Here is a 24,204-nt window from a genome sequence, read left to right as displayed (position 1 = left end):
TAGCGAAGCGCCATGGTGCTAGCCAATGAGCCGGGCCCTGCTCTGTGGGATACTATAAAGAGACGGCGCGGGGGACGTCCTCCCTTCATCCTGCCGCGGAGCTGCTGAGAAGTGAGCGCGGAGCTCGGTCCGCTGCGAGACGCCATGTCCGGCCGCGGCAAGAGTGGCGGTAAGGCCCGAGCGAAGGCCAAGTCTCGTTCTTCCCGGGCCGGGCTGCAGTTTCCCGTCGGGCGTGTTCATCGGCTGCTGCGGCGCGGACATTACGCAGAGCGGGTGGGAGCCGGCGCACCCGTTTACCTGGCGGCCGTGCTGGAGTACCTGACGGCCGAGATCCTGGAGCTGGCGGGCAACGCGGCCCGCGACAATAAGAAGACGCGCATCATCCCCCGCCACCTGCAGCTAGCGGTACGCAACGACGAGGAGCTCAACAAGCTGCTGGGCGGCGTCACCATCGCGCAGGGCGGTGTCCTGCCCAACATCCAGGCCGTGCTGCTGCCCAAGAAGACGGGCAGCGGCACCGCGGGCCCGGCCAAGGCCGGCAAGAAGGGCGGCGGGCAGCAGTCGCAGGAGTACTAGGCCGGGCGCCACCCTCCACTCCTTCCAGCACCACACAAAGGCCCTTTTCAGGGCCACTCCATCGCTCACTGGGAGAGCTGCGATCCGCGGCGGGGGGAGGGGGGAAGGAGGGCGAGAGGCGGGGGAGGGGAGAGGGAGGCAGCGCCCGTACCCCGGGGCGGCGCCGCTCCACCGCCGCAGACACCAACGGGGAGCGAGCGTTGGGCGGCGCTGCGGTGCCGGCGGGAAGCTCCAGCATCCCTGCTGGAATTCAGGCGCACGAAGTGTCAATAGGTGGCGAGCTCCGCAAAGACTTGCTCCTGGTTGCTCACAACGTGACTTTATCTGCTGTTACATTCAGCGGACATTGCATAGAGAATAAACATTGCTTCATCTCCAAAACTGGAACGCCGGAAGAAGCTATTTTTATATTTCTGTAAGGCACTGCAAGACGGTAATGGCACTTAGAGTTCAACCACGTTCAACAGCCTACATGGAAAGGCAAATTTCTTACTCGTCAGCTCAAAGCTGACTGGTTATCACATATCAAAGCATATTCCCATACTACATCTATGTCAGATGAGTTGGCTAACCCACTACCTCGTAATTTACTATGAACGAGTGACAAATCTGCATTTAATAACTTAAGTTCTGGCTATGGAGTTATTTTAAGATGAATATAATATCTGTGGTAAATTCCCTTCAAGGAATGTATTGGGAACCTAATGCCAGTCTCCTTCAGCATTTCAACAGACCCAAATAATCCATAATTTTGCACATTTAGTGACTACAGAAAACACTTCTGTATTCTCAGAACAGTGCAGTACTTAAGTACTACCACTCTTTAGTCTATCATCTATATTCAGCACTTTGTTACTAAATGTGATAGAACAATTAATACTACACTTTTCCTAGCAACAAAAACTTATACAAGTTTCAGATATATTTTTCAACTTAAATAAACCCTGCAACTCCAAGTTAGTTTTGTATTTCAAGTATTTTATACCCAAATCTCAGACAAGACCGGTGCAAACATTAAAAACAAAAAACCTTCCTCCAGCAGCTGACAGAGTAGCTGCGAAGAAATCTCGCTACTGTCACTAGAGGCTTAGCAGGCATCATTAAGCTGCCTTGCCACACTAAGGATGTGCTTAGCTCCCTTGCTCAGAAGTAAACTAGCTAGTTCAACACCAAGGCTCTCTGCTGCTTCCTGGGCCTGACCAGGGACGTTCTTGGCTGTGATGCCAACATGCTGCACATCATCATTTGGTCCATCTTCGTTCTGCAAATATAAATACATCAATGTAAGGCTATGAGAAGGAGTGAGCAATAAAATAGACTGTGTGAAACCAGATATCACAGAATTGTCACAGAATCATGTAAGGGACCTCAGGAGATCATCCAGTCTAACCCTCCTGAAAACATGTTTCCTAGAACAGATTGAACAGGAAGCCATCCAGCCATGTTTCAAATATCTCCAGCAAATGAGACTCCCCCACCTCTCCGGGCAGCCTGTTTGTCACCCTCCAAGTAAAGAAGCTTTTTCTCATGTTCGTATGGAACTTCTGGTGTTCTGCTTTGTGCCCATTGTCCCTTCTCCTGCTGCTGGGCACCACAAAAGAAAAGCCTGGCCTTGACTACTTGACTTCCACCCTCCAGATATTTATAAGCACTGATAAGATGCCCTTCTCAGCCATTATTCTTCAGGCTGAACAGCCGCAGGTCTCCAAAGTCTTTCCTCATAAGGGAAATGCTTCAGGCCTCCATCATCTTTGCAGTCCTCCACTAGACTTGCTCCAGCAGTTCAATGTCTTTTCTGAGCTGAGGAGCCCATAACTAGACAGTGCTCCAGATGTGGCCTCCCCAGGGCAGAACAGAAGGTATAAGAATCTCCACCGCCCTGCCGGCCACGCTCTTTGTAATGCGCCCAAGATACCACTGGCCTTTCTTGGCCAGAAGGGCTCACTGCTGGCTCAGTGAAAAATATTCAACTAGAATCTATGATCTGAATAGCCTTTAGAGAACTGTATGCTATGGAGTTTCCCAGAACAATTAGCAGAACAAGGAAAAAAAAAAACTAAAAAAACCCCTGAAGCTGGAACCCTGAAGAACCAGATCAAAAGGTCTAGGTTTTATCACTCAGCTACAGGTTTGAATTTTAAGTCCAACACTGCTCACATACCTGTTGTGGATAATTAACGCTGGTCTGCATTGTTTCCTTCAGGCTGTCAGATCCATCCAAACTGTAGACTGCACCTGTCAAATACAACTTTGAAAGACAGAAGGGTTAAAACCACAAACCCAAAGAAGGGAATGCTTTTGTAGTCCAGTGGAATCAGAATAGCAGTATGATACAACAATAACATAAGTTAATCCCTGTTCAGGAAAATGCATCTTTCCCGAGAAAGAAACTGAACAGTTTCTAGCTTTCTACCTACTTAATTTATGATCTGTTGTATAAATCCACTGATTTTCTCAAGTCAAAGGAAGACTTCAAGATCTCAGGGCAACACTTTAGAAAAAGGGGAGAAAAAAAACTAATCATCACAATAAGGGTGTTTTCCAGGACTCAGCTTCAGTAGCCAGACCCATTCTCATACTCCGGCTTTGGACAATAACTCTATCTGGCCTACTCAGATGTAAAGTCATCTGCTGAACTGAACCTCAGAGAATGTGCACACAATGGAACAATCTTCCATAAATAATCTCAGATACATACAAAATATTCCTCACCTGGCCATCTTTCAGCATGGTGTTAACTGCAACAGGGACACTACAGCCACCCTCCTAAAAACAGAAAGATGTTGCTATTGAGTTTCTTCCCCAAAACATTCAAAGCAGAGGCCTCTGAAAAGTATATGCTGCACAGCCCCACTTATCACTGTTCAGGCACTTAGCAATTCACAACTTCTCTCTACTTGGCAGTTTTAAGAAACCATAACAGCCTTCCCACATTATGCCGTCAGTTTAACTGCAGCAGAGCAGTATTTACTGCAGCAAGCAAAAGGGGAAGGATGACACACGTACCAAACGTTTCATAAAGGCCCTCTCAGCAATGCAGCATAATACAGTTTCTCCATCGTGCAGGGCAGATACCATATTCAATATTTCTTGGTCTTTGGCACGAACCTCCACCGCTAAGGCCCCCTGTAAGGAGAGAAGAACAACAGAACTCAACTTAGGCATCTCTGCGCACTCAGCACTGGTCGTGAAACAGAGGTCTGGATGCGTTTCACTCAGGGTGCAACAGTTAAGGACAGAGATTTTACATAAATTATTCATGAAACAATTAACTGGTTACAAGACATCTTGAAGCAATTGCTGTAAAGGGAAGCTAAGAACATACTTAGACAAGTATTGAAGATCACACAGTCACCTGACATCTTTTCTTTCAATCAAACAATTTCAGAACATATCCCTCTTCTGACTGCATATATACAAACACCCACTCTGCTGTCACTTCATGACAGCACAAGAAGTTTGGATTAATGTAAGCTCTGCAACCTTGTCTGAAGACAACAGCAATCACAAACCAATTCTTTCCCAAATGGAAAACAAGACCAGAAGAAAAAAAATAGGCACAGTACACAACAAAGACATGATTAAAAAAAAAAACCATGAACAACACTATTTCTGGCTCATTTTTCACTTTCATCTGGGTCACTAGTCACTGCCTGTTTTTTCCAGTCTTAAGTAACACAGCAACAGCTGTTCACTGACCAAGAATTCATCCAGCCTGGGGAATAACTGCCTTACATTACAATGATGATTGCACTAAGAAATGCATAGCCAGATCAGGTTTAGCAAGTTTGATACCAACTATGCAGCACTGTGTAAATTCAGCAACATGACCAGCATGAGCTGGAACATTTTGACCACCTAGAAACAAGAGCACTAACATGCCCCAAGACACATTTCAGCTCCACATAGCCACAGTGAGGACACTCTGTGTAAGAGTATCACAGCACAGAGTGGCTTTGTACAGTTAACCCAGTACTGCACAACACTGGCCCTGCCTCATATTTGCAGAGTTGTCCCAGAGTACCTCTGCCACACATTACCTGTACCATTTACCAATTTCTGTGGCTGACGCAGGCTCATGGAGCTGACTTAACAGTCTTCTCACACACTGAGCATAAGCAGACTAACAGGCTGCAGAGAACACTGTAATTCTTCTTTGCCAATAAATACATCAGAAACATTTGGTTGTCACAGTTAACCACTTGACACATCATACTGCTGCTGGTTTTCCATATGCAGCCAGGCTTAAGGTAGAAAAATTGTAACGTACCTGCCCCACAGCATACAGACAATCTTCAGGGCTCAGGAGCTGAAAGTAAAAACAGGGTTAAGTCACTGCACTTTTTAGAACATACAAAGCAAGAAATTAATTCCATGCGATCCTCTAACACCACATTTGTGCCCAACTGAAATATCACCTCCCCCTTCCCATGCTTCAGCATTTTTATACTGAAAGTAGGACACCTGGACAGTAATATTTTAATCATTAGTTAATCAGAAGAAATCTTAGACATGTACTGCTGTTTTGCTGCATATATGAAATGCTGGGAGATTATCAATATGACAAACTGTCACTGCAACACGGTAAGTATAAAACCGTATACAAAGAGAAACAACCAAAAAATCAAACTCTTGCTGAAGCAAATAAAACCTCAAGCTAACGTGGCAACAGACTCAGCAAACTGCACATGCATCTTTCACAAGACAATCACAAGGTCTGAAAGGCAAGCAGGCAACGGCTTAGAAGAGAACGTGATTTTCTATTCTGACACTCACCTGACCAATGCGATTCTCCCAGCCCATTCTCTTCAGTCCAGCAGCAGCCAGGATTATAGCACTGAAGTCTTCCTTCTCATCTAGCTTCTTCAAGCGTGTGTTTAAATTTCCTCTCTATACAAGCGGTTAAGCAAGAAGAGAAACAGTATGCAGTCGTACAACCACTTAGCATTCACTTGACTGTGTTTAAAGCCTCCAAATAAGAATCAGGGTGTCATTCTGAAAGAAATGCTAGATATGGACAGTTGTAATAATCAGAAGAATTATATTCAAAGAAACAAAATATTAATCCAAGCACTCACTCTCAAAAGATACATGCCATTTAAGTGCATTATTTGTATCTGACATCAAATCATTTTGAAAACCAAAGAGTTGGGTTACTAGGACTGAGGTATAACAACATGTTTTACCACCAATTTAGTGGCACATATCTAAAACAGCAGCCCAAATCACACTGAAGGTATCGTGGACCAATCAGCGTTTGGTTGTCACTGCAACAAACATATGATAGACTTTTCTAAATGGTGTCCTCAGTCTCAGCTAGATTAAAGTTGGGTCCTTTCTTTATAAGATCATGAGAAAACAGGACAAAATACACTATAGAGTAGGCTGCCTCCAGAAATCTTCGAGGAAGTTGTTCCTGTAGATCAGGTAGTATGAATCAGCCTTGGTTCTAGATTTTGCATCAATTTATATAATCCTTTTTCCAACTTTGTCCAGATTCCACCTCTTGCCATAAAAGGATACAATATCTCTGAATTCTAGCTGAGGGAACTTCTTTTTGAGCTGGGCTGCTCGCCGAAGTGAACTAGTTCCAATAACACTGTTGGGAAAATGAAATGAATGAACAGTACTCCACCTGAATATACGTCAGAAGTTTCAAGGAAGATTTCCAATTCCCCCATCTCCACTAGGATGGAAACAAAGTTCCAAGAACCTACCAGTGATTTATGCCTCCTTGGAAGAAGTAAAAGCACTTGGTAACGTTCAACATAAGATTTCAGTGAAATTAGAAGCAAGTAAACCACTGCCAGAGATCAAATTAGAGGGAGTGCTTCTGTAATACACCTGCTATCAACTCTCAAACTTCATTTAAAGGGCACACCTTCCTACCAATGCTACCTTGGTGGCAATATGAACAAAAAAAGTATCACAGAAAGCAGAGTTGTCCCAGAGTACCTCTGCCACACATTACCTGTACCATTTACCAATGCGTTCCCACGCAGTAAACCAGTTGCTCCAATCTGAGATAAATCATCAGACACCAGAAAACCTGGTAAATTCTTCAGCTACAAAAATGCAGTTGGAAGATAACCTTCAAAAACAAGTTGTGTAACTGGACCGCATAGAAAGCTGCCCATGCGTGGAGCTACCATTTATTTTCTAGAGATACCTATCTATTCACTCTTCTTTGTAACCTGGAACCCGAAGCAGATGATTTTCATGCTAATTAGAAGAGTAGAAATGCAAGTCCATGTTTGTATTAGAGCTAGTTTGTAATGCTCCTAGTAGAACCATAGAAAACGTGTGCCAAAAAAAGCAACAAAGAAATTTGAATTGGCTGGGTGAGAACAAGAGAATGGCCATGCAAGACAAAATGCTGCTTTGGACGTATTGCCTGCACTGTATGCATTTTCCTGTAAGGAGCACTATACAAAGGACCTAGTATTCACTCTGGAGACTGAAGCAAGGGAGGTTCTTCCTTGAGAAAACACTGCATCTCAAAGGTGGCTAGAGACATCCAAACTCAGTTTACAACACTCTCATGAGTGTAGCCCTTTCAGCAAGTAGGTCCAATGTAACATACGCTGTCACTGATTTGCCACTGGAAAATATGAATAAACTCTTCCTTTCTATTTTTACACTTCACTGTCTTTTCCTTCTCCCTACTCACCTCTTTTCAGGAAGAAGACTGAGTGTTTTCCCACAGTTCTTGGGGTGAAAGACAACAGCATCAAGTGGGTTCTCTCTTCTGCAAAATAAGGCAAGAGCAGAATGGCAGATATTATTCAACAGAAGGCTTAAGGTTAAGATTAACAGTTCTGCTATCAGTGCTCAAAGGAATCACATCCCTAGCTCGAAAAAGCAGCTTCTCCATTTTAATAGCAAGGATTTCCAACAAACCTGCTGGCTACAGAACACTTTCATTGCTTCAGAGAATAATCAAAGGCCAAACAACCAAGAAGATCTAAGCTGTCATTTTCTACCATTACCCGCACTGGAAAATATAAAGTCCCTCAGACAGTCAGGCTTTGCACACATACTTACTTGCAAATAGCACCAATGGTAAAGCCAGGAGGAAGAGAAGTCGGCAGGTCCTTCAAGGAGTGAACTACCAGGTCAACTCTACGAATTAGAGAACAGTAATCACAACGCTGAACAGATGGTTAGGTCATGTAGCGGCAGAGACCTACAGGTAACAACAGGAAAGTACAGATTCACCCTTGGGATTAGTTTAGAGAAGAGAAAGAATGTCCAGAATTACCACTAGACTAGCACAGCAAATCTGAAGAGCCACTTCACTTTTTCCTGCCTTTTCTAATCTGGAAAACTGAGATAATGCCTTCCTCCCAGTAGCAGTGCAAGATACATTACAACCACCAGTTGTAACATGTACCATAACATACAGTAACAAAGTAGTAAAATGCAGAACATGTTTGTAAGCATGAATTAGATTACACCCAACTCTAATGCACAGGTAACATACAACTTATGGAGGAGAAAAACAAACAAACAACAACAGAGCAGACCAAGCATCAGAACACCACCACTACAAAATGTGGCCTATGTCCAGGCTAGGGAGTTAAAAATAAAAAATGCCTTATCAGAGGATTTCTTTCTTAACCAGACAGAACACAAGGAAATTAGATCACACATACAGCATATCAAAAATAAATGACAAAAAACGACAGACAAGTAAGAAAACTGAGCTCTTACTCATTTCTTTCAAGTGCATTTTCCAGCTCTTTGGTAAAGAGGCTCTTCTCGCCAATCTACACGAAAAAAACATGAATAACAGAAGAAAATCTGCAAGTATGCCACCAAATACAATTACTTTTTTGAATAATTTAGTAATTTGAATAATTTTCTCCTGAAAGAAGAAATCCTTTACCTTAGAAAGCGCTGTATCTAAGATCTTGTCTCCAGTTGTAGACATGGCAACTGCTCAGAGAACACAAATGTTAGGCATAGACAAGCAATTGACAATTCCCACTGGCGGCATCTACTTAACACATAGCAAGCAGTGCACGCTATCACACTGTGAACACAGACTCAAGACAATCTCAAGGAGCAAGCAGCTCACTTCTAAGAGTATTTTGTAAGTGAAATTAAGACTTCTTTCATAGCTCTCAAAAACGCAAAAGGAGAAAGAGGGCAAGTTTTGGGAACAGACAACTAAAAAGACATTGCCCAGGTTCTAAAATGGAGAAATACAGCATCATCCATGCAACATATAAGGCCCCAGTCAACAGGAGCTTGTGTAATCAATCCTTCTCTAGCAGAAAATACTAGCAGCAGTTGCTCAGCTATACAACCTAATTGAATTCGGACTGCTCTTTTAGATAACATGGGGCAAATTCTCCTCTGCTTGACAATACTCTAGTCACACATCTTCCACCCAAAGGTAACTGCCTGGCTCCTACTGCCATCTGCATCAGATGAGCAACTGGAGGGGAAAAAAACCAAAACACCACTTACCAATCTCAAAGCAGAGGTCAGGGTAAAAGTCACGGAGCATCTCAACCACACTGTCAGTCTGAATCCGGGCTAGCTGCAAGGAGGCCGAAAACAAAGCACTATGCAAAAAGCATGAACTTCGTGGTAGCTAGAGAGGATGTTGATTGTCATGCATGCAGGACCGCTACATTCCCTAAATTCTAAGCATTAGAGAGAAGCAGCTCCAAATACAATAGCTCATGTATACAAACCATTTGAGCCTGTAATGTGAATTTCACAGAATTATTTTATTTTTTTAGATCTAAGTGGCAGAATAACCTCTCCCCATATCTGGCACTGTTGTGATCCAAGCAATGACAAGTCAAAACAAAAACAATGTATTGAGTTAGAAAGAGCAGCTGAAGCAAAAGACAGTGTGTCAGGATTCACACAGCTTCTTCCAGCTGCCCTAAGATCACTAGCTGTTCCCTAGTCAGAAACCCCATTTCTCAGAGGCCACCTTATACATACAAAGCATTTACCTACCTAACTTTAAGGCACTTTGTTTCACTTCTCTGGAATGCCACTGCTAAAAGACACGTTCACTGCCATGCAAGCAGAAAGGCAAGCAACACCCCCCTCCTGTGACTCACTGAAGAATGAAGAAGTCATACATCACAGAGAGTAACCCCTGCTTTTTCTAAAACTATGAATTTAGTCAATGCCACTTTTTTTTTTTTTTAAAAAAAAGGAGCCAGTAGGACTTTGCCTTGCCAGTAAAAGTCCTACGGATACCAGCAAATATAAATTATTTAGTCGTGATAAGTTCAAAATGCTATTTCGAAATTCTTCAGGCAAAAGATTAGAAAGTAGCAGCCGAGGTCTACACAGACAGCAAGTACCAGATCTTAATGCAGTAAAATAAAGAAATAATGGCAGGATAACGACAGAAGCAGCAAGAAAAATAAAAACAGGAGCAGATCAAGCAAGCACCTCTGACTTTAGTGTTTCAGCTTTTTTCCTGCTAATGAACTCCGCAGCCCAGGGCAATTAACTTTGTTCTCAGGACTCGTTTCCCTACGTTTAAAATGTGCATAGCTTGTGGCTTCCCTAAATGCCATTAGAACCTCAGGCTAGAAAAAGAAGTAGCACATGTGTGAGCCTATGATCTGTACTCAACACTCTCTCTTTTTTTTATCGCAGAACAAAGGCCTGAAGGACGGTTATCTCCTGCGGGTCAGCTCCTTCCTTGCTGCAACAGGGTGGCAACAGATACCCACCCTATCTCTGGACACGTTCTTCCCCAAGCCTTTGGGAGTACTGGAGCGTTTGGGGTGGGTGCTTCCCCTCAAGTCTCTTCAAGAGCTGCACCAACCTCGCAATTCAATTAGCAGCGATACCCGTTATCGTAGAAGGTGCCACGTTAACTCCGCTAACCGCATAAAAGGAGCACTACTTATAGCGCACGGTCCCTCCAAGAGAAATGCTCACAACTTTCTCCTCGCGCTCTCGACAAAGGACCCAGAACGGCTGAGCCCTCACGGCCCCACTCCATTCCCCTGAGCGAAGCGCTCCGAGGAGTTCTGCTCCTCCCTGCAGGCCTCGCGCACAGAGCTCCCGCGTCAGGCCGAGTGCCGACTCGGGGCTCGTTCCCTTGACGGGCACGGACTCCGCTCTCGCTCGCTTTTCGAGCAGGAAACCTTCCGGAACCCGGAGGAACGAAAGCACTCGCTGCCGTTCAGCGCTGCCCAGGGCTATATCCCGCACTCCCAGCTCGCCGCCGCCTACCTGGCTCCGGCGGGTACCCACGCGGATCGCCCTGCTGCCAACGCCGTTCTCGCCCTGCAGCAACAACCGCGTTAGCGGCGCCCGCAGCTGGCCGCGCGCCGTCCCGCCCCGCACGGGCCCCGACTCACCGCAGCCGGCCGCTCCTCGGCCATGGCTCCGCTCCGCCTTCAGCTCTCCCCGCGGCGCCCCCGCCCCGCCCCGCCCCCCCGCGATGCGTCACGTCCGCTGGGCCGGGCGCCCGACGGGCCCGCAGCCCCGCCTTCCCGCGTCTGGCTCGGCGCACTCCGGCGTAAAGCGGGGTCAGCTCAATTTATTGTTGGAGGGCGAAAGAAGAAGGGGGGCGAAGCGCGCTCCCACGCAGTAAACCCGTACAACTCGAAAAGGCGCACGGTGCAACGTCCCCAGCAGCTCAGGTACTGCGCTTAGCGTGCATGAGCAGCTCCCTCTGGAGGCCGGCCTCAATGGTCGTAGCTGACTTTCCCGAGGGCAAGTCTGTGATGAGGGTGAGCTTATTAAAAACGCCCCGACCGAAGAAGTCAGCGACGACAGAAAAGCCATCATTGGAGCATTTAAGCTGCAAGACACAAAGCAATGCCATCAGGAGCTGGCCAGAGGCTCTTGCCTCCAGAACATTCCCTTTCATCCCCCTTCACTTACAGCCCCCGTGTTAAAGGTAAGAACAGTTTAAATCACTTGTTTGCTATTCCATTAAATGCCACATATAGCAAACTTTTCTGCTATTGTGAGTGATAGTTAGCTTAAGTACAATAGCTATTCTCTCTGCAGAACCCCAAGGATTCTCCTTACTCTAACACCACTCATTGAATCACAGAATTGCCCAGGATGATCTTGAGGGTCTTTTCCAACAAGTCCAATCACAAGCTAACTATACTACCTGAACTCTAACAATTCACCGCTAAATCATGTCCCTGAGCACCGCGCCCAAACAGTTTTTAAACACATTCAGGGATGGTGACTCAACCACCTCCCTAGGGAGCCTGTTCCAGTGCTTAACAACCCTTTCTGTAAAGAAGTTCTCCCTGATATCCAGCTTAAACCTCCCCTGGATCAACATGATGCCACGCACCCTCATCCTGTCACTTGTCACCAGTGAGACCAACCCTGCTCTCACTGTACTGCAATCACTTTCCACATATTTGAAGAGAGCATGAAGGTCTCCCCTCAGCCTCCTTTTCCTCAGACTAAGCAGCCCCAGTTCCTTCAGTCTCTCTTTCTAAGATGTGCTCCCCAAGACCTTCACAAGCCTTGTTGCCCTTCTTTGGACCTTCTCTAACAGTCCCTGGGGAGAGAGGGGTGACTGCTTGCAAAAGCAATCTAAACTTTAAAAGAAAACCAACAAAAACAAACCCACAGAGCAACATTGCCATACCTGATGCTGAAACTGATCGTGCAGATCTCTCTTCTGCTCCTGGGCTCGGATCATGTCCATCACTTTGCGATTTTCAGGCATGCAAGTAGGACATTCTGAATCACTCTCAGAGTAGCTTTCAAAGCAATGCTGGTGGAAGGAATGACCACACAGGAAATGGACTGAGGGCAGCTCCAGAGCACTGGTACAAATGCTACACTTGGTCTTCTGAAATATCTTTGGACTGAAAGAGTGAGAGGAAGAAGGTCAAGAAAAACAGCGTACTTCCCTTTAGATAGAAAAAAAAATCCAATATAAGACAAGACATCACAGTGCTGCACCTTGCTTTTAGCTCTTCAATCTCCTGACGGATCCTTGTGGTTTCTTCTCGATATTTCTGGATTCTCTGCCCATCTTGCTCTATCTGGCAGCTCTGCTTCTGTAGCTTGCTGACAAGATAATCCTTAATCACAGACAATGTGGCTGTAGAGTTGTGAGCCAGTGTCTGCACAACTGAGGATAACTCAATGTTAGTTTAAACACAAGTGCCGAAAATTACACTGGTCCTGACTCAACAGACTACATCCCATTAAAAGTAAACTTACAGGCAAAAACATTCCACTCCCCTCTGATTTAGAAAGCTCACATAAAGATGGAATTTCAGAATGCCCTCTGGAGGGCCTCAGCTTCCAAAGACACGACTGGGAACATATTTAAATGACCAAAAGGGCAAAGCAAGAATCTAGTGGACTGAACTATATTTCAACTCCACCAATCCACAGAAAGAGCTTAGGAAGCCCTTCACCTTTCAACACTGACAGAACAGAAATAACACACAGACATCTCCACAACTGACATGGCAGATCTTCTTTCCCCAAACTGTAGAGCTGCCACTAGCACCACTTCTTCCTCTACAGCAGATTACTATTTCAGTTGGTGGGCTCAAACTTCATTGATACTTCTCTCACATTTCTATTCTTCAGATGGCCATAAATTTTTTTTGTTTTCAACTTTATGCCACATGTCATTATTACCAAGAAGTGGAGGCATAAGATTCTTGTTCTCTATGTGTTTCAGCACTGCAGCAATATACTCCTTGCAGTCTTCCTCTTTCCGTGCAAAGTAGCCAAGAGCCTGTTCCCAAAGACAAGCTTCTTGATCCCCATACAACTCACACACCTCGATCACTTTCTTGTACTGCTCATTCTGCATGTGGTAGTGCATGATCTGCTGGAAACTAGAGAAGGGAGAAACATGTCAGTTGGAAAAATCTACCTTTTGGGAGGCTATACAAGCCTCACGTTTCCACTCAGCCATTCAATTCCCAAACATTCTCACAGAAGCCATGACCTGCCATGCATTCTCTATAGCATTGCCCTACTTCAAAAGAAGGATATTTTCAGCTGAGCAATGACCTGCACACAGTTCCTGAGCTGAGATACTCAAAATGTCCTTACTGTTGGCAGAGCAGGGGCACTCGTGGCTCAGAAATCCCTGCGGTGAGGCAAGCAACATGACTGTGGGGAAGAATGCAACACTCACAGTTTCCCTTGTTCATAGAGGTAGAGGACACCATCCTTGAAATTGTGCATCTGACATAAGACCAAGGCCTTGTCAAAGACTGTTTTGAACCTTCCACTCTTCAGGAGAGTGAGTGCTTCATTATGCAGCTTCTCCTTGATCTATGGAGAACAGGAATGGAGTGACAGGGGAGAAGAAAGAAACATACAGAATAGTTTTGCACCATGATCTGAAAACAATTTGCAGCTTTTCTACAGAGAAGCAAAATTCTGATGTTTGACCTCTAACCCTTCTAAGTAATAAAGACAATTTCTTTTATCCAAACAGCCAGCACCCTCAAAGATTAAGGCAAACATATCCAGTTTTACAAGAAAGGCATTTACCTACAGAGATTGCATTGTCTAGCATCTGTATTTAAATGAGACTCATACAAAACATGCTTGCCTCACTGAAAGAAGCATTCTCCCAGCTAGTAGGCTTCATTCCCATTTGTCCAGTACAACATATGTATTGCCTTATATTAACAGTGCCCATCTGGAACAGTTATGAGTTGACAGGAAAGAAAAAAGAATTCCGAAACACCAAAGTTTTCTCTCAAAATAGAAAACCAGAGAAGATCAAACCTGCTTATCTAGTTCATGTGCCCAATTCTGGAGTCGAAGTTCCAATAAAGTGTCATAGACTCCTTGTGGAGAGTCAGACTGCACCTCAGTCATGTGCTCCAGAAAAGCCTTCAGCTCTCTGGAGTTGTTTGCAAAGACTGGAATGAACTCCTCTGAATTTGCCTGCAAAATAACCAGAAAATAGATTGTAAAAGGTTGACCACCTACCCCAGTCCCAGCACAGACAGGTGCTTCTTCCCAAACATTTGTACAGCTCATTCCCAGAACGACCCACAACAGATCACAGTACAATTACTGCAGTCATCAGTTCTGAGCAATAACTTTAGAAAGACTCATCACCGGGACTACCAGTACACTAGAATGTGGCCTCTCATTATGCCTAAAATTTCGGGCATACAGGAGGCACTTGCTGCAAAGTTACTGATACCAAGCAATTCCTCTCAAAGCAAACCATACCTTTTTCCTTTCTAGCATTCCAGGGCCTTCATTGTCTCCTGATGGCTGGTAATCAGTGCAAAGGTTCTTCAGTAGTTCTGTTGTCTCTTTAGGGACATGGTGCATCAGGATTTTACCATATCGCTTCATGTTACTTTCTGCTTGATCAAAAGGTAGTTTTCCAATGTAGTGCAAAGCCTCTTGATAGTTCTGTGGAGGCAGCCAGCAAGGATCACGACATTACTCTCTGCTCTCCACAATGACGTCAGCACAAACAGCACTGAAGATGTGCCAAGCATATGTCAGAAACAACATCTGCTCTAGATTAACACAATGTCACTATTCCTCATTGTTGTCATCCTCAGGGAGACAGACTGGCTGTGACCCCAGGAAAAGAAATTGACTTAAACACTTAAAGAATGGTGTAAAAAACCACAAACTAAACCAGAACCACTAGGCCTCTGATTTCCACTCGAAGTCCACTGCACAATCCAGAAGCAGAACACCAATAGACTAACAACAGCACATGTTGCTACTGCCTTAACAGTCCCATGAGCACAGCAGCTACAGGGAAGAGGCTGGTAAAATAAGATTCTCACCAACGAAGGAGGCTAGAGAAGTGATATTCACAACAGAAAGAACATGAGAACAATAACACCTCACCTTAATGTCTTCTAGCTGGATTTTGAGGTACCATTCATGATGGGCATGCTTTTCTGCCAAGTACACAGCATGGGAGTAGTAACCTGCTTGACGAAGCACCTTGATTGCTGTTTCCACATCAAAGCGGACCTCGCTCTCACTAGCCTACAAAAGAAGCCAAAAGACTGGACTGTAGGAATTATGCCAAGGGACGAGCAGAAATGATCTGTGTGTGAGAAGAAAAGCCAGAGCACTAACAATTTAGCACTTCTCATGTAAGGGAAAGATCATGTGCAGAAAGGAAGAAGTAGTTTATCCACCGCTCAGTAGACAGCTAGTCACACTAACAAAACATAGAACACAGCACACCACAAACTGAAATAGCAAGCCAGCAAAACTGAGAATGCAAAAGAGCTCGGAAATACAGCAACACAAACAAAAGCACTGAGGCACAAATTCATTCTTCTGTCTTTCTCAACAGCCCCACAGGAGACAGTCTGTACTGTTACCACCACTCCTTTTTAATTACCAGGAAATAATGCAAAATTCTTAAGTCATCACCTTCCCATTACCTTAATGAACTCCTCCAATTTAGTGCTGTCTTTGAGTTTAGTATAGCAGTTCAGCAGAAGTGTAGTATGGTCTGCATTGGCAAGAGACTGCAGGTGGAGCGTCTGCAGATAAGCAGTGAGATTGTGGATGCGCTGAGCATCTAGGAATTTCCGAATAACATAAGATGGTTCCAACTTCCCTATGGTTCTGGGAGAGGAAAAGTCATGTCACAATAGATGATATAGCCAAGGAATCAAAAACCAAGAGAAACTCAGAACAGAACCCTCAGCTTCAGACACTAACTCACATGGGACCACTCAGCTATGTATTCGAAATAACAGTTACGCTGCAAGACCACCCATCTAAAAACACAGAGAAACAAACAGATCTCTATAAAAGCTGAGAGTGGGATGATGGCAGCAGCACACAGGAAGTTCATGTTCCTTTAAGGGCTCCCATGAGAATATGGGCTATGCTCCAGCCACAGCTAATTAGGCAGCCCAAAACAAAAAGAAAAGCCTGATTTTCCTTTCTTTCAGTCATACTACTCAGACTTATTTAAACACTCACATCCACATGCAGCAGTTTAGCCACAACTATCCCACTACTTGAGGCAAGTTTGCAATACAATATGTTCTGACATCTCCTGAGTAACAGGACTCCAAAATTTCAATTGTATATTAATGTGGCACTAAGTTTTCAGTGAGCCTCAGAACAGACCACCCCAATTTTCAAAAAACCTGAGATACATTTAAACTGACATTAATCTAATCATTTTCCAAAAAGACTGCCATACTGATCAAATCACATTGTCCACCTTACTTAGCATCTCCACACTGATGGTGTTTTTTATACTTATATGAAACTCTACAGTCTGAAGTTTCACAATCTCCTTTTACACACAGCATAGCCTGTATGGCATATAGCATTCCCAAGGAGAATGACTCTTTGACTAACAATAACATTATCTAGCCCCACTCCATCCCAGTGAACCTTTCTAAATAAAAAAAAATGACCAAAGAAGTTCACCCTTCTGTTTAACAGTGATTTTCAAGCAACTTTCCCTGAGACATTTAATTTGACTCGTATTTTCCTCTCTACTTGCAAAATTGTCACGATGAGTCATGTCTTCTGGCTCCATGGGCTTAAATGTGAATCAAGACCCTTGTAGCCGCCATCTGTACTACACTGCCCTTGGTCTGAACAGCCCCTGCTTACCGGATATATTGCTGGATGGCTCCATCATGGTTCCCCTTGTTATAGAGATGATCACCATACTGCCGGAAAATCTCTGACAAGCCATCGCTGTCCAAGTGGTGACTCTTGGCTAGATTAATGGCCATTTCAAATAAATTCTTTCTGAACAGCATCTATTAAGATTCAGCATAAGAGCAGTATGAGGGAAATATCACCTCCCTAAATCTGCCTGGAAAACAACTTGTTTCTGTTTGGCGCTGGACAGGTACATACACGGGCTTTTAAAAAGCTCTGCACACTGGTTATACAGGAGAGTTAGGAGGTCACTTGTTACACTGTCACACTGAACCATTCACCTTTTTTTTTTTTTTTAAATCTGTAGAGCCAGTGCAATCCGGCAGACATAAGAAAAGTCAATAACAAAACAGATTTACATGCCTCAAGTTTGGTTTGGGCATCCTTCTCCTGCAGTACATGGATCTTCCCATCTCTGGTCAGAACATACAAAGAACCCCACTCTGCCAAGACATCTACTACATCATCAAAGATCGAGCTGTATGCAATGAATTTGTTGCATAAGTCGTAAATATTCAGGACTTGCTTATCTGAATTCTGTGCCTCATTCCCAGCAAACTCTGACCTGGAGAGCAGAAGAAAGACTTTTAGATTTTAGGGTCAAATGGACCCAAATATATTTCATATCTGTACAATCTAAGGAAGCTGAGAGAACAAGATAAGTGAGTCTCATATGGACAGTTAAACTAGGTGGAACCATAAGCAAAACATCATATATTTATCCACAAGCACAATCGGTGTGTTAGACTGAGACATTAACAGGAGCAGAAAGAAATCCCCTGATGTTCAGCACACTTGACTACACTGCACTAGCAACACAAGTTAATTAGCATGTGGGTCTTGATTAATTTCAAGAGTCACTGACATTACAATCAGTCCCCAGAGCAAGGCTTCACAGGAAAGGGAAAAAAAAAAAAAAGAGAGAGAGGGAAAGCTAGAAACTACAACAACAACAACATCAATTCTTCCAAGGAGCCATACTTTGGAGAAGTCTTCCGCTCCTTGGAGACAATGATGAGGTATCCTCGGTACCAGTGAACAATCAGCTTCTGTCCCTCGAAAGCAAAGCAGGGGCCTCGTTCATCTGGTTGATAAAGGTACACACATTCATTTCCTGCTACGATGAACTGGAGGTCCTGGGAAGGGTCGCTCAGAGAAGAACAGTGCAATCCACAGCCATGAGTGTCCAGCTCCAGATGAGAATAGTCTTTCACAGAAAGCAGGTAAGACTACAGAGGAAATGCAAGGTTTTGGGGCTCACCTAAACTAGACTCTGAAGACAGTGCAATTTCTACGTCAGATTCTCACTTTTTCAAATTAACTTCCCACCTGGATGTTCTCTGTGGTCACCACAAACAGATGCGTTGTCTTGCCAGACTGTCGAAAAGCAAGCCCAGTAACAGGGTAACTGCCTTCATGTAGGATCTGGGTCTTACTATGCCGGTCTCGAGTAATGTCGCCTTTTGTAAGCACAACACTCCCATCAGCAAAACCTTGTGAAAAGGATAGACCAAACTGTTGACTTCAGTGGCACACTTGAAATACTATCTAGGGGAAGTTAGGGCAGGTGCAGTCAATGACAAAAACTTGCTTGCCAGCAAGATATCAAGTAACAAGATTGCTGCAGGCTCTCACTTTATTAAGTACCTACCAATCTCCCCCCATACATGATGTTACTGTTCATCAATGCTCATTTGTTCTCCCCTTTCAGGAAATTCACATGTAGGTCACTTTCGTTCCAGTCTTTCTACATTTTGTTTTAAGAACAGCCAATTCATCATCTAATTCTAACTATCATCTTATCTTGCTTACTCAAAGCATGCTACACACTAAAAACCAGTTTTCACCACTTGCTGACAGCAATCCAGCAAATTGTTCCAAATCAGAAGGTCACAACACTAATACGGAAAGTCTTTTGACTTCAGTGTAGAGACTAACTCACAGAAACAATCTGCATTACTGCTCTCACCTTAAGCAAGCAACTTTAAAAAGGAACAATTAAAACAAAATATAGAGATTGGCCTCGTGGGCTTTAAAATTTCTATACAGTGCCTGGAAAAATAAAAAAAATCACTCCAGCATTATTTATGACAAAACTTACGCTATTCTTTGTGCTGGTACTAAATTTAGACTAAATTGAGACTAAATTTAGTACTAGCATGAACTTACTGACTTCCAGAAACAAACAACATCAGCTGAGAAGATCTGCTTCTCTGTGAGATATCAAAATTGTTACAATAACATATATAAGTATAGGCCAAAATTATCTATTTATTTCCTTAAGATCTCCAGCAACACATGATACACTACCTCTCTGTAAGAAGAGCATAAAAACAGTTTAAGAACAATGAAAATGTTCTATACTGTTTTTTGTGCTATATATCCATTTTCCATACATCAGAATAGAGACCATAACATATTTCCTGAATTAATACATGTCAATTATACCTACCAATAGCCATGAAATTAAGATTCTCGTGGACAGTTAGACAGGACACAACTGTGGGCTTGTTACCCGGTATTGCTGGGAAAATTCGTGTGCAAAGAGGATTGCCACCATCTCGTTTCTCCAGATTCCATACTTTAACCTAAAAACAAGTTATATTACATTAAAAAAAATAATAACACAACAGCAAAAGCATGAGATGTTATAAAAAAACTATTTAAAAATTAACTATAATACCAGTGTGTTTTCCTTTGTCATTTATCTTACCAATGGGTTAATGCCCTCTTCATCCTCACCAACAGAAACCAAGATACTGTGCTGTTTCAGTTGGTACAGGTGTGTTACCCTTAACTTGTAAGCCTGGAAGCCACTGAGTTGAAGTGAGCGAGGCAAAAACCAGATCTGACCTTCCATATGTAGATCACAGTTAAGGAATATGAAGGAAATGGTAAAAACAGAGAAGCATAAAAACAACCACCACCACCCACAATTCTATGAATACCAGAATCAAAGTCTTAACAGCTCCTCGTTGTTGACCTCTGGTAAGCCTACGGCAAATATACTTTTGTAGCCACCTAAGAAACAGGTAACAACAGTCCTGCAACGTGCAGAAAAGTCCAGGAAGCTGCTGCATATCCAGGGCTAGAGTGCTGCTGAGCCCGCCTCGGAGCCCAGCCCGCGCCAGACAGCGCCGGTCTCCCCGTCGCGGCGCGGCCCGGCCCAGCCCCGAACCCCGTGCAGGCCCAGCCCTCTTGCCGCCGCACAGGATATCTCCGAACACGAGGCTTCCCCGGCCCGAGTCACAGACCGCGATGCCCGGAGGCAGCACGAAAGGCTTCCCACCAGCCCCCTCCAGCCCCGGCGGCTCCTTCAGCAGCTCTCTGTCAAAGAAGACAAAGCGGCGCCACTGCAGATAAGCAGCCATCTTGGGTCGGGCTCCTCACGTGACCGACTTCTCCACCCCTTCGTGTCACGAGATCAAGTTTGCCGCAGGGCGCGATTCGGCGGACTGCGCATGTGCTGGTGCGCGTGAGCACGAGTGGGGGATACTCAGTAGCAAGGAGATGTGACACTAAAACTAAAATACAAAAAAGAAAGCTTTTAGACAAGTATGTGTAAGCTACCTCAGAAGTCTCTCTGGTTTCTTAAACTAAATAGCTCTTCCATTTAGTTGTGGTGAACGTTATCCAACAGTCCAACACACTGCATTTACATTGATTCACATCTGACGTCTTCTGGCAGGTTAGCCTTAGAGCGAAAATTCAGTACTTCGGTACTTTTAGCGCTGTGTTTTATCCCCATTTTACAGATAGGAATGTTAGTCCAATTTTAGATTTCCAGAAGTGATGCCAGGGTGGCTGATCTGGAGCTGGGAATAAGTAACATTGCCTGTATCTAATCCACAGCTTCAGATATTGAATGCAATCCTGGTTCTTAACCAGACTTCATTTCCACCTAATAAAGACCACCCTCACCTACTTCAGGCACATAACCCAGGCACTGCTCTCAGCCTCGGCTACCGCAGTGCAGCACCGGGTACAGTGGCACTGGTCGCTGGAGGACACGAGCACTCCGCGGCTGTTGGAGCTACTTTGGGAAATGTGGGAGACACCTGCTGCAAAGTAGAACAGCGATGGTGCTCAGAGGCACTTGAGGATGTTTTTGTAACTGCGGTTCCTCTAGCAGTGGGAAGAAATGCTTCTCTAACACAAACTGCGGGCTAGAAGTGGCACTGTACCGTGCAGCACTCGAAGTTCCTGAAAGTGAAGATTTTCTCTCGCAAACAAAAATTGATTGATTTTTAGACCTGCGTTGTGAGATCTTACACGGATGAAAGCAGTCAGGAACAAAACTAATTCTTGACTAAGATAGAAACTAGATAGAGCAGGGCAAAGACTTGGAAGAAAAAGCTGCTTTTATCACACCGAGCTTGCATCATGCTGGAATTATTCATAGAGTAGTAGAATCATTCAAGCTGGAAAAGACCTCCAAGATACCCAGGGTCAAGCCCAATCCGGTTCCACCGCGGCCACTGCCCCCCATCTCTGCACTGCACCCCCCGCGGCTCCGGAACACCCCCAGGAATGGTGACCGCACCATCTCCGTGGGCAGCTACGCCAATGCAGCACCAGTATTTTGGAGACGAAATTCTATCCAAAATCCAACCTGAAATTTCGGTAAGCGCCTCAGATTTCTGAAACAAAACTGCAGCATAATAACAGAAAAAAACAGGGTTCGGATGTGGCAGAAGAAGCGAGTGCCATCACTTTTTCTCCCGCTGCTGAGGAGCGAGACGGGACGCGGCAGCCCCGGGGCCGCTCGGAACACTGCAGGGAGCACGAGGGCCTCGCTCAGCCCGGGGCGGGCAGTACCTGCGGGAGGCGGCTTCCCGACAGGGAACGCACGCGGCTCAAACCCGGTGGGCTCAGCCCAGCGCTTTCCGAAGACCCCGACCCGGAACCGGCGAAGAGGAGAGCACCACCTCCGCCCCGCCTGCGGTTGCCATGGCAATGCCCCGCCCCCGTGACGCGCGCAGTGACGCGCGGTTGGTGGAGGCGGGCGCAGGGGGCGGGGCGGCGCGGCCCGCGGGGCGCCGCAGACGTAGAAGAGCCGCCCGAGTCGCTACCGCCCCTCGCGCCCAGCATGGTGATGGCCGAGCCCCGGCGGCTCCCCCCGCTGCTGCCCCGTGGGCCTGGGCCCGTCCGCGTCGGCTTCTACGACATTGAGGGCACGCTGGGCAAGGGCAACTTCGCCGTGGTCAAGCTGGCGCGGCATCGCATCACGCGCAGCGAGGTGAGGCGCGGCTCCGCCGCCCCCGCTCCCCGCCTGTGCCCGGGCTGCGGACCGCGCTCTACGAGCTCGGCCGGGAGCAGACTGCGGCCGCGGGTCCGTTCGGGGTTCGCTGTGGGCGGTAACCTCGGGGCCGGGAGGCATTTGGGGCTGGAGGCAGCGGAGCGGCCGCGCCCCGCCCGTCCCGCTGCCAGGGGCGCGGGTACTGTCCCCCGTTCCGCTCCCGTTGGGTACAGCTACGCCCCGCGATGCCGCGGCCCGGCCCGCGGTGAGGCCGCGCTGCCCCGCTGGGACGAGGCCGTGTGCCCCCGCAGCGCCCCCCACGTCTCGTGGTGCTTTTGTGTAACGCCCCCTCCAGCCCCCCCCAAACGCGGGTGTTTCCGCGGCCGCTCGCCGGCGCGGCGCGATGGTAGCGCCTGGTGCCGGGTACCGTGCGCTTCGGGCCGGTCCGATGGAGAGCGGCGGTTCTGCGGCCCCTCTAGGAGCGCTGCTTCCCTGGAGCAAGCTGAGATCGGGGCCGAGGGTCGCAGGAGCTGCTGTTTTCTGTGTGGTGAACCTGGCTTTGGATATTGCTCCACGCGTGGCCTTCAGGTCAGCACAACTCCACGCGATGCCCTTACTGTTGTGTCCACACCATGCAGACGAGCGCTGCATCCCCAGCACCAAGTTTCCTTAATTCTCTTGTTTCCTAAGCTGCCCAATATTAGCGTCGCTGGTAAATCCCTCGGTGCCACTGCTGTAGGGCTGAGCTAGTTTCCGTTGTCCCTGCCCTCAAGTACTGTACGCTCCCTTGCAGGTAGTGGTTCTTCACTGAGAGCTCACTTTTCTCTGTCAGACTCTGGAATGAGAGCAAAACCTTTTGTTTAGGTTTTTAATTGTAGTTTTAGAATGTGTGTTTTTTTGGTGGTGTTCAAAATATTAGAGATTGCATACAGACTTTGAGTCTGACGGCTGCTCAACTCTGCTGTGACTGTCATCTGTATTCTTAAGAAACCATTGAATTTCTGTGTGTTTCCCTTTGGTACCAGCCTGTCACCCAGCTCTCTCTTCCTAAGGAGCCCTGCATCTGTCCACAGCTACTGTCTCCCATGCAGTCCCTAGGCAGGCTGCTATGTCAGAGATGTACCGAGTCTGTTTCTCAGGACAGTGTGCTCACATGCTGCAGCTGAAGTGCTGGGTTGGCTCTGTGCATTTATGTGGTCACTGGGAAGAGGAATCCCATCGAGATCACTCTTGAGAGAGCCAGTGTAGCTGACTGTATACAGTGTTGCTTTGAATGAGCAAATGAGTGCTGCAGGTCTGCACCAAGCTCCCTTGGCTTGGTGTGAACTCACCGTGCATGTATATGCACATGCACAAAAATGGGGGATTGATTCCTGCTGCTGGTGACAGAAGCAGTCCATTACCACCTGTGCTACAATGACCTCTGTGTGGCTTCTTGTTTGCATGTTTGTTGCCACTGAAATTATGGCACGTGTTTTCCTGCTACACTTGTTTATCACGTTGCCAAGAAATCCTCTGATTTCAGAGTAACTGTTCTTAGTGAAACATGCATAGATAAGCAATAATTTTCCTCGGAAGGAGAAGAAACTAAGAAAAGCAAAAAAAAAAAAAAAAAAAGCTGGAAAACTCAAGTTTACGAAGATACATATTGGCTTGTGATGAAGCATAACAAAGATTTGCAGTGTAGTGGTATGCTTCTGCTTGCTGTTGGGAGTAGATGAAGGTACCACCTGGACAGTTGCTGTCAATAATCC

At 45.8% G+C, this 24,204-nt stretch overlaps 4 protein-coding genes across 6 annotated transcripts in view; 2 read left to right on the top strand and 2 right to left on the bottom strand.

The window, feature by feature from the left end:
• The first annotated feature begins 75 nt into the window (after positions 1-75).
• Positions 76-673, top strand: LOC136049996 (histone H2A). Its single transcript, XM_065738622.1, has one exon. It carries the CDS (start codon positions 145-147, stop codon positions 574-576), a length of 432 nt encoding a protein of 143 aa, XP_065594694.1. The 5' UTR covers positions 76-144; the 3' UTR covers positions 577-673.
• Positions 674-1,642: 969 nt separating this feature from the next.
• On the bottom strand, positions 1,643-10,986 carry HMBS (hydroxymethylbilane synthase). The gene is made up of 14 exons (XM_065738620.1): positions 10,926-10,986; positions 10,798-10,851; positions 9,052-9,124; positions 8,465-8,514; positions 8,290-8,345; positions 7,621-7,698; positions 7,247-7,324; positions 6,100-6,175; positions 5,353-5,466; positions 4,847-4,885; positions 3,583-3,702; positions 3,289-3,342; positions 2,738-2,824; positions 1,643-1,837 (listed from the first exon to the last, which is right to left on the bottom strand). The coding sequence occupies exons 1-14, from the start codon at positions 10,947-10,949 to the stop codon at positions 1,664-1,666; spliced, it is 1,077 nt and encodes a 358-aa protein (XP_065594692.1). The 5' UTR covers positions 10,950-10,986; the 3' UTR covers positions 1,643-1,663.
• A 101-nt stretch (positions 10,987-11,087) lies between these two features.
• VPS11 (VPS11 core subunit of CORVET and HOPS complexes) lies at positions 11,088-21,138 on the bottom strand. Of its 2 annotated transcripts, XM_065738598.1 has the most exons (17): positions 20,782-21,138; positions 20,429-20,538; positions 19,925-20,073; positions 19,664-19,799; positions 18,541-18,704; positions 18,193-18,440; positions 17,575-17,776; positions 17,158-17,309; positions 15,960-16,146; positions 15,409-15,552; positions 14,767-14,955; positions 14,311-14,472; positions 13,709-13,848; positions 13,201-13,403; positions 12,508-12,679; positions 12,188-12,410; positions 11,088-11,371 (listed from the first exon to the last, which is right to left on the bottom strand). In XM_065738598.1, the coding sequence occupies exons 3-17, from the start codon at positions 20,069-20,071 to the stop codon at positions 11,207-11,209; spliced, it is 2,634 nt and encodes an 877-aa protein (XP_065594670.1). In that variant the 5' UTR covers positions 20,072-20,073; positions 20,429-20,538; positions 20,782-21,138; the 3' UTR covers positions 11,088-11,206. The 2 variants fall into 2 exon arrangements, with proteins under 2 accessions (XP_065594670.1, XP_065594668.1); XM_065738596.1 differs by lacking the exon at positions 20,782-21,138 and having other exon boundaries at positions 20,429-20,594.
• A 1,134-nt stretch (positions 21,139-22,272) lies between these two features.
• Positions 22,273-24,204, top strand: part of SIK2 (salt inducible kinase 2) — a 38,413-nt gene continuing 36,481 nt past the window's right edge. For both annotated transcript variants that reach the window (XM_065738600.1, XM_065738599.1), the window contains exon 1: positions 22,273-22,450. In XM_065738600.1, the coding sequence (XP_065594672.1) occupies positions 22,301-22,450 (150 nt within the window). In that variant the 5' untranslated portion in view covers positions 22,273-22,300. The remainder of the gene's footprint in view (positions 22,451-24,204) is intronic.

The sequence above is a fragment of the Cyrtonyx montezumae genome, unplaced genomic scaffold, assembly GCF_038088225.1.
Source record: "Cyrtonyx montezumae isolate F1298 unplaced genomic scaffold, pur_monq_1.0 scaffold_22, whole genome shotgun sequence".
NCBI lineage: Eukaryota > Metazoa > Chordata > Aves > Galliformes > Odontophoridae > Cyrtonyx > Cyrtonyx montezumae.
This window is presented reverse-complemented; position numbering and strand designations above follow the sequence as displayed.

Bases quoted from the DNA above. Each gene is read 5' to 3' on its own strand.
- LOC136049996 (XM_065738622.1), top strand. From the start codon at position 145: ATGTCCGGCCGCGGCAAGAGTGGCGGTAAGGCCCGAGCGAAGGCCAAG.
- HMBS (XM_065738620.1), bottom strand. From the start codon at position 10,949: ATGGCCGAGGAGCGGCCGGCTGCG. The intron at 8,515-9,051 runs GTAAGTGGTGTT...TTCTCTGAGCAG, and splicing joins TGACCTCTGCTTTGAGATTG to TTGCCATGTCTACAACTGGA. The intron at 1,838-2,737 runs GTATGTGAGCAG...TTATATTTGCAG, and splicing joins GCGTTAATTATCCACAACAG to AACGAAGATGGACCAAATGA.
- VPS11 (XM_065738596.1), bottom strand. From the start codon at position 20,582: ATGGCTGCTTATCTGCAGTGGCGCCGCTTTGTCTTCTTTGACAGAGAG. The intron at 13,404-13,708 runs GTGAGTGTTGCA...TCCCTTCTCTAG, and splicing joins CTCTATGAACAAGGGAAACT to TTTCCAGCAGATCATGCACT. The intron at 12,680-13,200 runs GTAATAATGACA...AGTTATCCTCAG, and splicing joins TCTTATGCCTCCACTTCTTG to TTGTGCAGACACTGGCTCAC.